This window comes from Gavia stellata, chromosome 33 (assembly GCF_030936135.1).
Source record: "Gavia stellata isolate bGavSte3 chromosome 33, bGavSte3.hap2, whole genome shotgun sequence".
NCBI lineage: Eukaryota > Metazoa > Chordata > Aves > Gaviiformes > Gaviidae > Gavia > Gavia stellata.
In genome coordinates, this window is record NC_082626.1 from 4,385,938 (window position 1) to 4,401,808 (window position 15,871).

Consider the following 15,871-nt stretch of genomic DNA (forward strand, 5'->3'; position numbering starts at 1 on the left):
TTGCTGTGGTCCTTCAGGCTAGTTCTCCTCCCGTGCTCAAGGTCCTGGCTCCATTTCACTGAAGCCACAAGAATTCCTTTAGAAGCATTTTATGGCCAGTTGAAAGACGTTAGATACCCTCAAAAGCCACCAAAATGGACACCAGTTGCTAAATTGTCACTGAATTGCCCTTAGTTATAATACATTTATTTCCTCACTTTATCAAATAAAGATATGGGGGAAAACAGCAGGTCCCCGAAGCCTCCGGCTGGAAAACACTGCATTACGAGTATAAACATATTTCCCTTCGCAATAACATGGCTTGCTTTTTCACTCACTGTGGAGTATCATCTTGCAACAGCGGAAAACCGTGGAGGTACCTTGTTAGCAACTCCTCGACTAAATTAATGGTGCTGCTTTATTTCCCCTCTGCCCGGGAGTCCTGGAGGAGCAGCAGAATTTGTCTTTGCCCTGTATCATGCCTCAGTTCACTCGTCATCCCCGGCTCCCCTGCCGGGCGGCTCTTTATTAGACGTAGTCGCTCTTTCCTCGTTTCTCCTGCCTGCTTTCCTCCCTGTCTCCTCCGTCAAGACCGCAGCAGCAGCCCGGGGCACGGTCAAGCGAGGGTGGCTGCAGGCCCAGCTCTGAAAGGGAGAGGAGGAGAGATCTGCTGAGGTTGGGTGGGGTAAATTGGGAGTTTCAACTGAAAGAGCTTGGCTCAGAGGAGGGGATTTATCGATCCTAACAGGCATGTCTGAAACCAGGCACATCCCTGTTTAAACAGTGGGGGAAACTAAGCCTTTGCAAAGTGCTGCTCACCTTGTGTTTGGAGACCTTTTGGGGCGAGAGGCATCATCTTCTCGAGGTGCCTGTTCCTTTCCCTGGCTGCAAAGAGGGTCCACAGTGCTCCGATACCTAAAATTTTAGTTGGAGCAGGTTAATCCCGCCATAAGCATTTAGGATAGATTTTTAGGGACTTAAATATGCATCCACAAGCCATCCACATCAGCAGGGACATTGCAGGGAGGTTGGTGCTTGTCCAGCGTGTCCTGTGCTCCGTGCAGCCACAAATTGCCTTCGCAACACGGGGGACAATGTTAGGGTGGTTCACGTCATCGTGTTCTGCTACCCTTCACCCGCAGGCTCTGTTTGGAGCTGTTGCCGTTGGTGTCAGCTGCAGAGCTGCCACCGGCTGAGCTGAGGTGGGACCCCGGTAACATCTCTGAGTTGGGCTTTCCCAGAGCCACAGATTCTGCATCTCCCCAGAGCTGCTCCAAGCTTTCATCTGTTGCTCTCCCCAATGTACACCATGTCATACTAAACTTGTATACGTCATTTTTTTTAACAGTCTGTTTCACAGACTAGTTTGTTCTATACTGTCGCTTCTGTGTTTGTATTTAGCTGCTTATGGCAGACAGGCATTTTGTGAGCCACATATTGTGTACCTTTCAAAAAGACACTAACTGTTCCAGGAACTCTTCATTTCCTGGTCATGCTCGGATTTATAGAGGGTAAAAGAATTACTCCAGACTAGCCTGCGGTTAGTGTTTCTTTACCTGAAGGAGTCAATTTCCATTGAATATTCATTTGGTTTTATATCTAGCTCTAGTTATTCATCTCTTGCTGTTGTTCCGTTCCCTCAGCAGCTAGAGCTGGTCTTGCTGCCGTGTTCGTATTGGGGAAACTTCTGTTGATCCCGTGTTCTCAGAGTGCATTTATCTTCCTAAAACACAAAACCAGCTGCACTGTTCAGGCAAAGGGCGATACGTTGGGAGCGATGAGGGTTGGCTGCTCTCTAAGGGATGAGATCCCACCAGCGAGGCAGGCGGTGCCCGGATCACCAGATGAGTCTCTATACCCTGCAGCCTCCCCAACAGCGTCTTTGGAGGAAGCCATCTGAGGCAGCAGCTCCCAAGGGGAAGGTGAAATGGCAGCGAAGCTGTTCCTCCCTCTACTTGCGGCCAGGCCAGCTTAGCGTCTGATGCAGCGAGACCTGCACCTTGGAAAAATACTCGGATTATTAAGCCCCAAAGGCTGGTGATGCTCTGTCTGCAGCAACTGAGATGATGTTTGTGTTGGGTCTGGCTGAGATGGAGTTCCTTTTCCCCACAGCAGCCCTCATAGTGCTGTGCTTGGTACTGGTAGCTGGAAGGTGTCGATAAGGCACCAGTGGTCTGGGTGCTGCTCGCACAGCATCCGGGCTGTCTCTCCGACACTCCCCTCTCACTGGTGGGCTGGGGGTGGGCAAGGTTTTGGGAGGGGACACAGCCAGGACAGCTGACCCAGACTGACCGAAGGGATGTTCCATCCCATACGACGCCTGCTCAGCAATAAAAGCTAAGAGAAAGGAGGAGGAAGGGGGGGCATTCGTTATTACAACATTTGTCTTGTGGAGCAACTGCTAAGCATACTGAAGCTCTTCTTCTTGGGAAGTGGCTGGACATCACCTGCTGATGGGAAGTAGAGAATAAATCTTTTATTTTCCTTAGCTTCCGCACACAGCCTTTGCTTTTGCTGTATTAAACTGCCTTTATCTTGACCCACGAGGTTTTTTCCATCTGATTTTCTCCCCGCCCTGTCCTGCTGAGGAGGGGAGTGATAGAGCGGCTTGGTGGGCACCTGGAGTCCAGCCGAGGTCAACCCACCACTATGTTCTCCATGAAGCTTTTCCTTGCTGTGCACAACCAGACCAGCTGCTGGATGGTGATGAACTTAGGGGCAACCAATGTCCAGCTCTTGCTGTAGCTTTGAGCTAGGTCAGCCTTTTTGGAGGTGCCTTTATTGCTGAGTGTGCAGTCAGATAACGCCATCAGGGTGCTGAAGCTGGGTGATCACTGGGAAATAGCAGCTCCCATGACATTTTCCATCTCTGTTTCTCTTCTAGCCTGGATCCCTGCAGTTACCACTTCAAGTTGACCAATAAAGGACGACGCACCCATCAGCTCTATTGGACGACGGAAGGTTTTTCCCCGTTTCGCCTGCGTCATCGTCTCCCGGCCATCAGTAACAGCAAGGGCAAAGATGCCTCCCAGAGCCCCAAACCCGCCTGCCCCGTGTTCAGGCTTCGGCCGCTAAGGGTGGAGCTGATGCCGGGCAAGACCGTGGAGATGACGCTGGAAGGCTTCTCCAGCACTCCTCAGGTGAGGTCCCCCATGAGGGCTGAGCCTTTCCCATCAGATCACATCCACTGGGACTTCTTTTGCAGCCCCTTGACATTTTCCTGCGAAAATGAGCAAGAGCTTTCCAGAAACTGATTTAATGCCACAAGTTACCACGGCAGCAGCAGTTGCTTTTCTTGCTGGCCACCATCAGTTGCTAAGGCTTTTTTTCGTGTTTCTATAGCTACCATAAACCCAACTTGCTGACACCAAAATGCGGGCTGAAGGAAGTATTGCTACTTCAGGGGCAAACAGCAGGTTACGAGGTGTCGTGTGCTGAGGCAGAAAGGAAGGGCAGGGAAAATAAGTTACACTTAGACTAGGAACACAGGCAGAAAGTAGATTAAAAAATGCAAGGTAATATATCTGGGGGAAGCAGTGAGTAAGAGTAAAACAAACGACCTGTGAGGGGAGGGAGTGTCTGGGAGCAGCATCATTTTTCCTCTGTAGACAAACATAAGCCGAGGGCTTATCTAGCACTGAGTCCTGGAGGAGAAAAACGAACAGGGTGTGTCAGCTCTAATGATCATTCTCCACGGGGGAGCCTGTTCCCAGGGATCATTATACTTGGCAGCTTGACTTTTGTCAATATTTCCATAACAGCTCACCCCAGTCTCTCAGCCAGCCGCGGTGTCCCAAGGGCAGCCAGGTCTTGCAGCACCCTTGGATGGCAGCTGAGAGGGGGGATTTCAGCAGGGTCACTGGGTGTTCTCCCTGGACCCTTCTTTCCAGGGGAAATCCAGCTCTGCAGAGAAACTGCCAGCTAACTCTGGTGTGCATTCCCTGGCTCCAGATGTTTAAGCAACTATGGAATAAATCCCCATTAAGCTCCTGCTGATAGCAGTGCTTTGAAAGGTGTTTTAAAGGGTTGCCTCAGTAGCAGCTTGAGGAAGACTTGATTACTGACTCAGTTGACTGTGGTGGGACTGTTCCTGTGCAGTTCTGAGCCCAAAGGTTTTGCTGAAGAGGGAAAAAGGTACTGGAAAGGAAACAAAGTGATCAGGGCACTGGTGAGGGTGTCTTGCCTGGAAAGGCCAAAGGGGATCTGTGAGCTCAGCTGTGGCTGCCTGGCTCGTGCAGTCAAAGCCCAGACCCTGGGAGTGGGCTTTCCACCTTACTTGGGTCTGGAGAACTTAATACTCTTCAGGTTGGCCAGAAGCCCAACTGCCTGCACTGTCTGTGCAACACAGATGATTTTGGAGACTGTAGGCTCCAATGAGGAGTTGAGTTGTGGTGTTGTACCAGAGGGAAGAGTGAGAAATGACGGGAGGAATTTGGGAAAGTGAAACCATGAGAAATCAGGAAAAAGTCTTGAACGCAAGAGCATCCCGCTTCAGCAGAGGGTTTTCGTGTGAAGTGCAAGACATCTCTTTTCTGGGGAGATTGCTTTTAAAACCAGCTTTAGGAGGGCACAGTACATCCTTGGAATGAGTGATCCCCTCTTTACCTGAAGGCAGGCTGGCTGTTTGGGTTTTTCCCATGGATCCTTTCCACTAAGCTTCCAAGGGAGGGTTTGCTGGCATTTGCCTTTCTACCACTTGTTTCCCTTAATATAGTTGCGTATTTTTTAATCCATTCCTACAGCCTTCTGTAAGCATTATGCTTAGCGATGGGGCACATCAAATCATTATTTGGGGCAGGGATTATTACAATTGTAGACAGCACATGACTCAAGTGCCTTTTGCGGATGTTGGGGTGTAGTGTTATGGACATTTGAGTGCAGCATAAATAGGATGCAGCATAGGAAGAGAGGGGGCTGTTGAGGAGATGAGTGACTGTAACTTTATGGCAGTAATAGCTGCTGATGGCCAAGATCCCATGGCATGGTTTTTATCCAGGCTATCAAAATCCTTTATGTCCATGGTCGGGTGGCTAGCAACTGCAGGGTGTTTTCTGGATGCCCTGCTAGCACCCGCTGAGTGACGTGTGCCTCTTGCATGCAGGTGGTGAAGGAGCGGCTGCTGTGTCATGCCATGGTGGGGAGCAAGGCAGGGAAGGCACAGATCATGCAAGTGGATGTCACCTGTGAGTTTGTTGTTCCCGTTGTGCAGCTATCCTCCAGAGAAGTCACTTTCCGCGTGGAGAAGGTAAGTCTTTGGATTGCATCCTGACATTGAATAGCTTGGCTGATGACTGAGAGCCCGTGGGGTGTGTGCGCTTGTGTTCAAAGGGGGAAGTTAAATATCTTCTCCAAGTCCTCGGGGCTTTGGCTATTGATTTGAGCAGGACAAAGCTTTTGCCATTAACACAGAGATCATTATTTCACTCCTCTGGGCTGGGGGACAGTCTCAGCAGCTCTATTCTGCCTTTTGTGATGGGGAGACAGAATTGAGCTGCTGAGCCAAGGGCGGAGGGTGAGATGTGTGGGACCCCCGAGGACAGCGTGGGCTTTGCTCAGCCACCTCGTGTGCTGGGGCTGCAGCTGAGCGATGCTAAACCCGCTCCTCACCCCTCCTGAGGCGCTTTGTAAAATAAGTGAGGACATTTTTAGGGCTGGGACTGTTTCTTAACTTCACCAAAGTAAAACTGAGATTACAGCGGCTCCGCTGAGGGGGGATCGTGGCCACTTGTAGAGAGACACCAGTTTCTGTACTCAGTATAACGGGAGGTTTTTAAGGATCCTCCAAGGCACGGTGAAGTCTGAACACTGATCCTGTAGGGGAGCTGAGAAAAACTGATTTAGCTGTCAACTCCTCAGGCTGATGAGGAAAAACTGTCATCTCTTGTCTCTCTTTGCCTTCTCTGCTGTTGGTATGGATGGTAGCTCTTTGCATTTCCCCAAGCCTCACTTTCTTCAAAGGACCCACAGACGTCCTTCAGCCGCAGTGGTGATAACACCAACGTGAAGCAGGTGCCCTTTAGTCTCTGGATCCTGACTCCTGCATCATCTTTCCCTCTCCCGCGAGGAGCCTGAAAAAGAGAAGATATTTCATTATTTAGTTTCTGTGTTTTCAGGTCTCTCCTCCGGTTCCCAGGCTTCCAGAGAAGCACAGAATCCTGTGAGCAGGCAGTTCAGATTTAATTAGAAGCTTTTCAGCTCTCCCTGATGTCTGCCTGTGGTCTGCTTGATGCCACGCGCTCCGATTTATCGAGCGTTACGATGCTGCAGCTGTTTGATATCAATACACCCAGAACTAGTTTCCTAAACACTGCCTAGTTTATATAAACCATGCAGGAAGCCCAGAGCAATGCGTAAACAGGAAGAAATAGCTTAGGCTGAGCTTGAGCTTTGAGGCTACAGACACCTTGTCACTGTAGCAGGGGTGGCAGGAGACACGTTGCAAACGAACTGTCGAGGTTTCTCGCTGGCTGTATGTGCATGGAAATGTTCAAAGCTAACCGTAGGCTACTGCAGGCTCTCCACTACAGGCCAAATCCTGCTTGCTTTTCTCCTCTGACTAGCATCACTGCTTTTATGAGGCTACCAGAACCGATAGGCTTATAAGAAATGACCGTATGTGCGTGAAAAGTCTTGTGCCATTCCGCCCAAGAGAGGGTACAAAACTGGAGACAAATGAACTGGGTTCACTTTCTCTTTTGATCTTGTTCAAGCAGCTGCCTCCTCACGGGGTCCTATCCCCCCATCTGTACATGAGATTGTTTCCCTGTCCCCCGGGGGATGCTCTAGTTTCTAAAGATGAAAAGCATCTGATCTACTTCAAGGAAACCTTTCTAGAAGGGTAGAAGTGAATAAAAATAGTAAATAGAGGTGTATGCTCTTCTGGGGTTGAAAAACTTGAAACGCATCAGAAAGGAAAGGATGTCCGTGGTCGCTTCAGGTTGTTTTTTTTCCTTGTCTCCTGTTTCTGTAGCAACCCGGTGATGTCCTTGCTCTTCAGCACAAGCCTCTTTCTTTAAAAAACAACTCCTCCCTGCCACTCAGCGTTGTCCTGGCCCTAGAGCAACCCTTCATGATCTGCGATGCCGAGCGGCAGCCCCTCCCCGCAGATGTTCAGGTGAGCAGCCGTGGACCTTCGTGCTGGTGGGGTTTGAAGAGGGAGGAGTGTGGTGGTGCGTTTCTGTTGGGAGGTCCTCTGGTAGAGAGGTTTATTCTTTAGAATCAGCAGTAGACTGGCCCGAACTAAATTAGATTCGAAAGAAGTTGCTGAAGGAACCAAAATATCATCTGAATTGGGGAAATACGTCCTGGCTCTAAGCCATGAGAAGGGAGCGTGCAACTAGGTCTGGGCATGCCATGTAGTAAAGGTGTCTCCTGGAATCCATCCTAGCTCTCCAGCAGCCATCCAGATAACCTCAAGAAGCAGCTTGCTCCCTTCAAGGGCAGCCCTGCTTTCCAGAAGGCTGAGGATGCTCCTCCAGCCGCTCCCCGGCACCTGCCCCCGTTGTTGGTGGAAGGTGTTGGGTATGGACTCTGCTAAACGTGTTGTGGTAGGCACGGCCACCATTTCTGTGCCGTGCCAGTGACTAGCACCTGCAAGGGTGAGGCTGCAATGCCGTTGCGCTTGTGCTGTGAGGATAAAGGAGTTCCTGTAGAGTCAGGGCAAAAGGCCCTGGCTTGCCAGAGTGCTGGTTTGGTTATGTATTTAGCATATAGCTTCTGTGGGTCCAGAATTCAGGAGAACAATATTTACTTCCCTCTTGTACTGATGCAGAGCCCAGAGGCATGAGCCTGAGATAGTTTCAGACCAGAGTGGTGTGGTGCTTGCGGGCACGTGCACGCTGTAAAGAAAAGGAAGGATGAACTGAGAAGGCCACGTTGGGGTCACATGTTGAATATTTACATGTTTCATGCCATCAGACCTTGGGACTTCATCACACTGGTGCTTAATACTCTTCATCTCCTTGCAGCCCATGAAGCTGGAGGTCGGGGAGGAGCTTCACCTCTCCATCAGATTTAACCCTGCTTTTGAAGAGCATTTGAACACCTGGGTAGCAGAGAAGGCTCTGAAAATACACTTTCTCGAGCACCCTCATGAGGAACAGGTCACCATTCGGGGAGAGGTCTACTTCCCGAATCTCCACATCCAGACCACGGCCCTGGACTTCGGCTGCATCTTGAACGACACTGAAGCTGTCCAGTATGTCGAGATGACTAACTGCAGCCCGCTGCTTGTCCAGTACCACTGGTCATTCCTGGTGGACAGCCACGCGAAGCAGATGAGGTACGTGCACCAATGCCCTTTCCTTGAAGCTCTTCTTCCTGGTGTCCCGTTTGTACTTTGCAAAGACCAAGTTGTTTGCCTGGGATCCGACAAATTGCCTTCAACTTTCCCTTGTGGAAAGAACACCTACCAGGTGTGGTCAGGGTCGATGCATAGGGAATAGGTGATCTCCACCAGTTTGATGCTGGGAAAGAGGCAGCGTTCTCCAGCCAAGCTGGGACCGTAAGACATGACCAACACTTTTCGCATAGCCCGTAGCCTAGAATCCTGCTTGGTGTCTGGAGCTACAGGGCCATGCTTAGGTGCTTGGAGAAGCAGATCTATAACGGGAGCTCTCTTCCTTCCCTGCCAACCCTACTTGTCGTCATGTCATACAAAGAACCTACACAGGCACTGCCACCAGAACGCTGTGCTGCTGCCCCAGTCTTGCTGCTGCTATGCCGTAGCCCCCGTACTGGTTCCCCTGGGAAGGAAAGCTGGTGTGGAAAGCTGCTTTCTCAGACCTTTGTGGCCTGAGGCAAACACCACCTTGGTGAAGTGAGTTTTCATCTGCTCAACTGCACGTCATATTTGCCAAACAGCTCTTTAGTGTTTTACAGCGAAATGGCAGGTCCTGCTGCAGGTCCTGCTGCAGCTTTGGGTACAGCTGTAGATGTTGGGGGGAGGACTTGTCTGAACATCCCCTGGGAGCAGGGCCACCCCGCCCTGGTCTGTGGTTTCCAAGCCAATCTTGTAGTCATGCCGGAGCACATCTATAAACAGATTTCTAGCAGTTCCTCCTGCTGTGGCCTCTCTGCATAGTATAAAAGTCTTGTCTGGGCAGTTTTAATTACAGTCACAAATGGTTTTTCCATAATGCCCTAGGAAACCAAGCAAAATCACCCATTGTGCATTGAAGTGCTGCTATTACAAATACCAGAGATCATCAATAAACAGTTTTGTTCAGGGCATTGGGATCTGGCTCAGAGGAGACGACCTATTGGGAAATGGAAATTAGCTATGGCTATGAGGAGGGCTTGGGGGAGAAGATCTGGGCATTGGGGTAGCCCGTCCACAGCTGGCTCTTGCCAAGTAACAAGAAGTCTTTAGTGTGGCCCTTCTTGATGCACAGCGCCTTCAAGAACAGACCCTAAAATGCAGAGGAAAGTCTGCAAAGCAGGTGGAGGGAGGCGGGCAGGGGAAGAGGAGCAGGGCTGTAAGCTCTCCTTGGAGGCCCCTGTCATCTCCTGGTAAATGAGATTAGGGTTTAATGACAAGCTAAAGGGAAAATCTAATTTTGATGATGGAACAATGCATATATTTTATAATAAGAGAAACAAACACATTACAGCGAAGCCTGTGTGGAATTAATTTCCTCTGGGGCCACTTGTTGGCCGGTTGCCTGTTTATCTTTACTCTTATTTTTTTTTTTAGAACCAATTTAGGTTTTTGAAAATGCGAATGCTGAATCAGTTCTCAACTTTTAATTACGCCGTCTCCACCTACATTGGCTTTGCTGGACCTGAGCCTGCAGGTGCTCATTCTTCCAGTGGGTGCGGAGTCACCCGACTCTGCTGAGTCGGTAGCAGTTGAGGGTCCTGAGCATCTGGCAGGATAGCAGCCTCTGCTCCACAGGGTTTGGTATAGCCCCTTTGCTGGCTCGTTAGCGCTGTGGACGTTAGGACAGCTCCCTTCTCTGCTCTGCATATTAATTAAGCGGTAATGTACTCTCTCCGGGTCCCTCAGCAGACACCATGTGATCCTCTGTGGCAGAGCTGGAAATGAAGACGGTCTCCAAGCTATTAACACCTCAAATTGCTCATTAAGAGCCCTGCAGAAGGGCAACATGTCAGATATTATTTCTGGTCCACATTAAGCACTGTTGGTATTCTAAATTGTCAGATCAAACTAACTCAGTCTGCCATTGAGGGAATCAAACATCAGGTCTCAGGAAGTTGAGGAGGTATCGCCGTAGATCTACATTTCCTGACTCGGAGAGGGAGGCAGGCAGGGGCGAAGAGAGGGGAACCCTCTCTTCGGAGGGTTCCACGGAGCAGCCTGGGGAGGACTTCAGCTCACAGGGAGATTTCATGGGGCTCCGTGAAGAGCAGGGCAGCCCAGTGAGATGCCCACCGCAGAGTTAGTGGTGTGGGCTGGTGCGAGAAGGATTGATTTATTCCCCACCGTCTGCTTTGTGTAGGGGAGGGAGGCAGGGGTCCCTGGGGGGTCGGGCACCCCAAGGGTCCTTCTGGGCCAGCTGGCATGCCATGCGTTTTCGAGAGCGCCTGACTCAGTTAATGCCGCCTTTTCAGCCGCTCTGCCCTCGGAAGAGTCATCTTTCTCCTCTGCAGGAAACCTTTCCAACTGTGAGCTTGCTTTGCTTGCTTCGTCTTCGGTGGGAACTGTCCCCTCTCCCTCGCCCGCTTGCTTCCGTCACCCCACACTTGTCCTCAGCTGTCCCCGGTGTCGCCTGGACCAGGCCAACCCTGTCCGGTCGTCCCTCGCCCCGTCCCCAGGAGCTCAGTGGGGCCGTTGGACTGTGAGCACGTTTCCCGGCAGTACATCTGCCTTGCTCTGGGTAAAGCAGGGGGTAATTCTGTTGTACTCTGTGAGTGACCTTTAATTAATAACTCAGCAGCCATGTTAACTAGCCTTTTACACCAACCCTATAAATCAGGGTGAAAGCCACGCTCAGCCTTAAATCTGTGATTTCTGCTGCTGTGACAAGCCCTGTTCCTTCTGGACAGGGGATGGATGGCGGTGCCAGCGTACTCAGCGGGGTGGAGCTTCATTGTGCATCTGATTGATTTTGGGATGCGACCCTAGGAAGTCTATTAAACCGGAACTTTTCTTGGTTTGTTTTTCATTCTGCCTTCGTTATCGTTGCTGCTTTACCTTCTCCCGCTTTTCACTGCGGTGACCTGCTGTGGAGTCCCATTGGGAGGGCGCGCTGGGCTGTGGCATTGCTGCCCGTCCGGGACGTGCCGGGCAGCCCGCATCAGTGCGGGCCGGTGGAGACACCTTCTGGGGTTCCGCAGAAGCAGTCGAGACGAGCAGGGACGTTTCCCCCTAGGTGAGGACTTCAGGATGTGCTCCATCTTTTCATCTCCCTCCTTTTCCACGCTCTGCTCTTGGCACCCTGGAGGGACAGGGGTGCTAGCTGGTGGGCAGAAGAGCCCAGGGACACACTGGTCCTCAACCCCCAGGATGCCTCAGCTCAGACTTGAGCTTCTTTTTGACTTCTTGTAGGGTGAAGCTGGCCTGCCAAGCCCACCCAGCCTGCTCCCTGTGACCTCAGGCTCTCTCCTGTTCATCCCTTTCACAAACTTGTTGAGATCCAGCTTTGGTCTCCTACAGCGTTTCCCCTAAGGAGAGGCTAGATCAGGAATCTCTCTCTTCCCATGGCTGGGAGCCTTCTGCTTGCCTAACGCTCCCCAAACCAGCCTGCTGCTCTCAACTGGTTATTCTTAACCAGTTCTTTGGCTCCCCCCCACTTCCTAATAATTTTAACCATTGCAGCCGTACCCTTCTTGGTTTGCCAAGCTCTCAGGCTTGACCCTATGAAGACATCTCAAAATGGTGAATGTCCAGATCCCTGCCACAAAGAGAGCTGGAGCACATCTCTCCTCCTTTGCTATCAGTTACGGGGGTCAACACAGTTGTCTGTTTGCAGAGCCAATTTTTGAAGTAGCTGGTAAGATTGTAATTGGTGCTGATTACTTTAAATAGCATCTCCAAATTACAGCTGTTGGGGCTCGTTTAATTTTGAACAAAGATGACAAATCGTCTTTATCGTTAGAGCTACTGATTTGTTCAGAGGGACCTTTGGCCGGAGTCTGCTTAAGAAGCGTTTTTCTGTCTGATCGAGAAGCCAGAGCTTCCTACCGCCTCACCTGATGCTTCTAAATCACCTGGCTGATGTGCAAAGCATGAGGAAGGAGAGGACTTAATGGGTAGTGTTTTGCCATCTGTAAAATGAGAGCAAGTCAGAATAACTCCGGTGAAGTCAGTGGAGACTTCTTCCAGGGCTATAACTTGCCAAGAGGCAAGTACTGCTGCCGAAGGGTGATCTCCAGCAAGACCCACTGTGCCTGCAGTGCTGGTGGCTGGCCCTGACTCAGCTTAGGCTGGACCAAGGTGGCTGAGGAGCTTTAGCGCCTGCACCCTGCAAAACCAGACCAGGCATGTCCCGTGGGAATACTCTGAGGGAGGTACAAACCATGTCAGAAGAGCTTGAGGGGCCTCAGCTCCTCCTCTGACTCTTCTCATCAAAAGTGATGGTACAGTTGAGGTCAGTGGGCTTCAGCAGGAGCCGAGGACTCTCGGCGCACCCCAAAATCAAATCCTGTGGCTCCTGCTTGGAAGGTGCTGGAGCGTTTTGGTTGCTGCCCCAGGAATGTGATACTTCTCTTCAGTAGTAACATCCCTGCATCCATTCCTACACAATTTCTATTTCCAAAGAAGAAATCAAAATTCTCCCTCATGTCTCAAAACTGACATTTTTTTGGACTCAAGTAAGTGGCTCTTAAAACTGCTTATTAACTTTGAGTTAATTAATACTCGGTCACAGGGGGACATCCCCAGGACCGCTCGCTGCATTCAGATGAACGCCGAATCCAGCTTAATCGTTTCCAGCGTGTGCGAGTCAGAAATTGGAGGTGTCGGATCTCACTGCAGTGATGTTGCTTCTCTTCTCTCTCTCTCCACTGCCTGGTCTGAATTTCAATGGGTGGTTCAGGAAATACCCAAGCCTTAGCTCAGCAGAGGAATTTATCCTAGCAAAGAAATAGTTGTCGGGGCCATTTGAACGAAATGCAGTTTAGTATTTGCTATTGATGAGGGCAAACCATCCCCACCACCTTCCTCAGCTGCTGGCCAGGTGGCCCAGCTCAAGCCCAGTGTTTCCACATGGTGCACTGGGAAGGGTTTCGGTTTGCTCCGGTGTTCCGTTATTTTGCTTTCAGTTGCAAACACCCTTGAGCTGTCTGTGGCTTGGTCCAAAGTGCCTTTTTAATATGCATCTGATGGCCCCAGGGAGAAATGAAAGTGCATTGTAGGGGTCTGTAAGCCTGTGTAGATGCCTCACGGGCATGCGGTCTGCGGTGCCTTGCCCTGTGATAACCTGAAAAGAGCTCGTGCTTTGTTGAGAGGCTTGTTTGTACCCCCTGCCATGGCTGTGCCTGATGGGTGCACCAGCGGGTGGTCCTTGGAAGGCCAGGCAAGGATGAGGGTACATGTGGGTGCCATGCACTAGGGAAGCAGCCTCAGCACTGTTTAATGCGAAGGGGTGGTGGCTCCTGACCCATGTCCTCGGTGCTGACAGGGGCTGCGGGGAGCTCGGGTGCTCCCCTTGCAGCGCTGCAGGTTCGGGGTGACGCTCCTGATGTCGATGGTTCTCGCGCAGCCTGGGTCGGCAGGGTCACATCGTCCCACGTGAATCTTCACATGGGGTTTGCAGAAGCAGTGTGATTTCTAGCTCCTCTATTTTGGGAGGTGGGTGTGGGAAGAGGTGTGAAGCTGTGTCCCTAGCAGGCTCAGAAACCAAGAGACAGGGTGAGATTTATTTTTTTCTAATGTCTCAGAGGCTGGGGACGATGGGTGGCACAAGCTTGTCCTGGCCCTAGCAGGAAGGACTCCTCTCTCCCCGGTGTCAATCCACCCGTGCTGCCATTAAATGCCCCCTGTTAATTCCTGGATGCATTTTGTCTCGTCTGAGGGGTGGCCAGGTTGGATGAGAGAGACCCAGAGGGGTTAACACCTTGCTTTCGGCCCCTCCAGCTCCAGGCTGACCTGCTTATGTCGGGAGGCTCCTTGCTTCAGCTCCACGGTACTGGTGGAGGCAATTCCACAGCCCTTTGGCCTCTCTGGTTTGGGATGGGTCCTCTCTGCAAGTGGAGGAGCTGCTCTCTGCTCCTTGCCTTCCTCCCTGCGTTCACAACCTTGGCCAGAAGGTGCTGGGGAGGAAGAGGAAGAGCTGCCTAAAGCCTGAGCTGATGCTGAGCTTCTTATCTTCCCCCTCCTTCTCCTTTTCTGAGACAGCTCTCTTTCCTTCAGTGCCAAGACGATTTCTTGTCTCAGAGATCAGAAATAAGGCAGCTTTCTGTTGACACCTTGGGTTCCTCGCTCCCTCCCTTTTCACATTACGCTTCTTGTTATGCATTTTGACTTTTCCCCACTGGAAAAAGTCCCTTGTGGTTCTCTGTGCTTCTGAACAGCAGGACTCGCTAATCACATCATCTCCCAGCACTGGGTCCCAGAGGGCTTCTCCTTTAGAGTGAAAAATATTGTTGTTGTCTAGGCACCGTGGTTCCGTGAAGTTGCCTCAAACCATTCTATAAAACTAAAGGTAATTTAATAAACGATTATGGATTTTCCATCTCAGGGGTTTCTCTCTCCTCAGGAGTTGTTATTAACCCGCAGTATTTATCACAAGCACTCTAAGAGCCGCAGTTTCATTTCCTGGCTAGGATGGATCGCAGCTAGCAGTTTTGGGACAGCCGCCGTGATGATGGCCAGGCTCATGTGCTGAACTGGTTCATGGACCGGTGCATAGGTGGAGGGCTTCCGAGTGCTCCTGGCCCTGGATATTTGTACCCCTATGCTGCAGGCATCTCCTTTATCAGCCAGGGGAAGTAGTGTTGCCCAGAGACACTGTTGTCGCAGCTGAGCTGAATTTATTTCATCCTTACGTAGATGCCCAACTTAGTGGCTGCTGGAGGTGTGGATTGGTTTGGTTGCCTAGTGTGAAATGTATTAAGGTGCCTCAGCTGAGAGGAGCGAAGGTTATGCAGGTGGGCCTGGAGATGGGTGATGCTCTGCAGGGGCAAGCGAATGCCTTTGTCCCCTCCAGTCCTGGTTTGTCCTTCCACGCAGACAGTGCTGAGGTTGTCTTTGGGGTCCCCCATGGGGTCCCAGCAGCAGGTGGAGGGAGGGTTGGGGAGGGGTGACGGCACCGCTGCTCATCGGTCCCTGTTTGGGGAAGCTTGCCTGGGTCAAGCCTTGTTCTTGCATGTGGTTGCAGGAAGGATAAGTCAGGTGAGACCTCTTGGGGCTTGTGAAGAGCAGAGCCGCTCATCCAGAAATGAAAACAATAAGCTACAAAGCTAAGGACAAATATTTATTTGGGAGCATGTCATTAGAGGCACCAAATTCCCAGCTGGGAATAAATCACAGAATCATTAAGGTTGGAAAAGAGTGTAAGATCATCAAGTCCAACCACCAACCCAACCCCACCATGCCCACTAAACCATGTCCCACAGTGCCATGTCCACATGTTCCTTGAACACCTCCAGCGATGGTGACTCCACCACCTCCCTGGGCAGCCTGTTCCAGTGCCTCACCACTCTCTCAGGAAAGACATTTTTCCTGATATCCAGCCTGAACCTCCCCTGGCGCAACTTGAGGCCATTTCCTCTAGTCCTGTCGCTTGTCACTTGGGAGAAGAGACCAACACCCACCTCTCTGCAACCCCCTTTCAGGTAGTTGGGGAGAGCGATGAGGTCTCCCCTCAGCCCCCTCTTCTCCAGGCTCAAGAACCCCAGCTCCCTCAGCCGCTCCTCATCAGACTTGTGCTCCAGACCCCTCACCAGCTCCGTCGCCCTTCTCTGGACACGCTCCAGCACCTCAATGTCC

The 15,871-nt window shown here is 51.1% G+C and overlaps 1 protein-coding gene across 1 annotated transcript in view; it reads left to right on the top strand.

Annotated features, from left to right (window-relative positions):
* LOC132320047 (hydrocephalus-inducing protein homolog) overlaps positions 1 to 15,871 on the top strand; it is a 144,128-nt gene that overhangs the window by 75,573 nt on the left and 52,684 nt on the right. The window contains exons 19-22 of the mRNA XM_059832150.1: positions 2,864 to 3,119; positions 5,081 to 5,224; positions 6,950 to 7,093; positions 7,947 to 8,260. Of these exons, the coding sequence (XP_059688133.1) occupies positions 2,864 to 3,119; positions 5,081 to 5,224; positions 6,950 to 7,093; positions 7,947 to 8,260 (858 nt within the window). The remainder of the gene's footprint in view (positions 1 to 2,863; positions 3,120 to 5,080; positions 5,225 to 6,949; positions 7,094 to 7,946; positions 8,261 to 15,871) is intronic.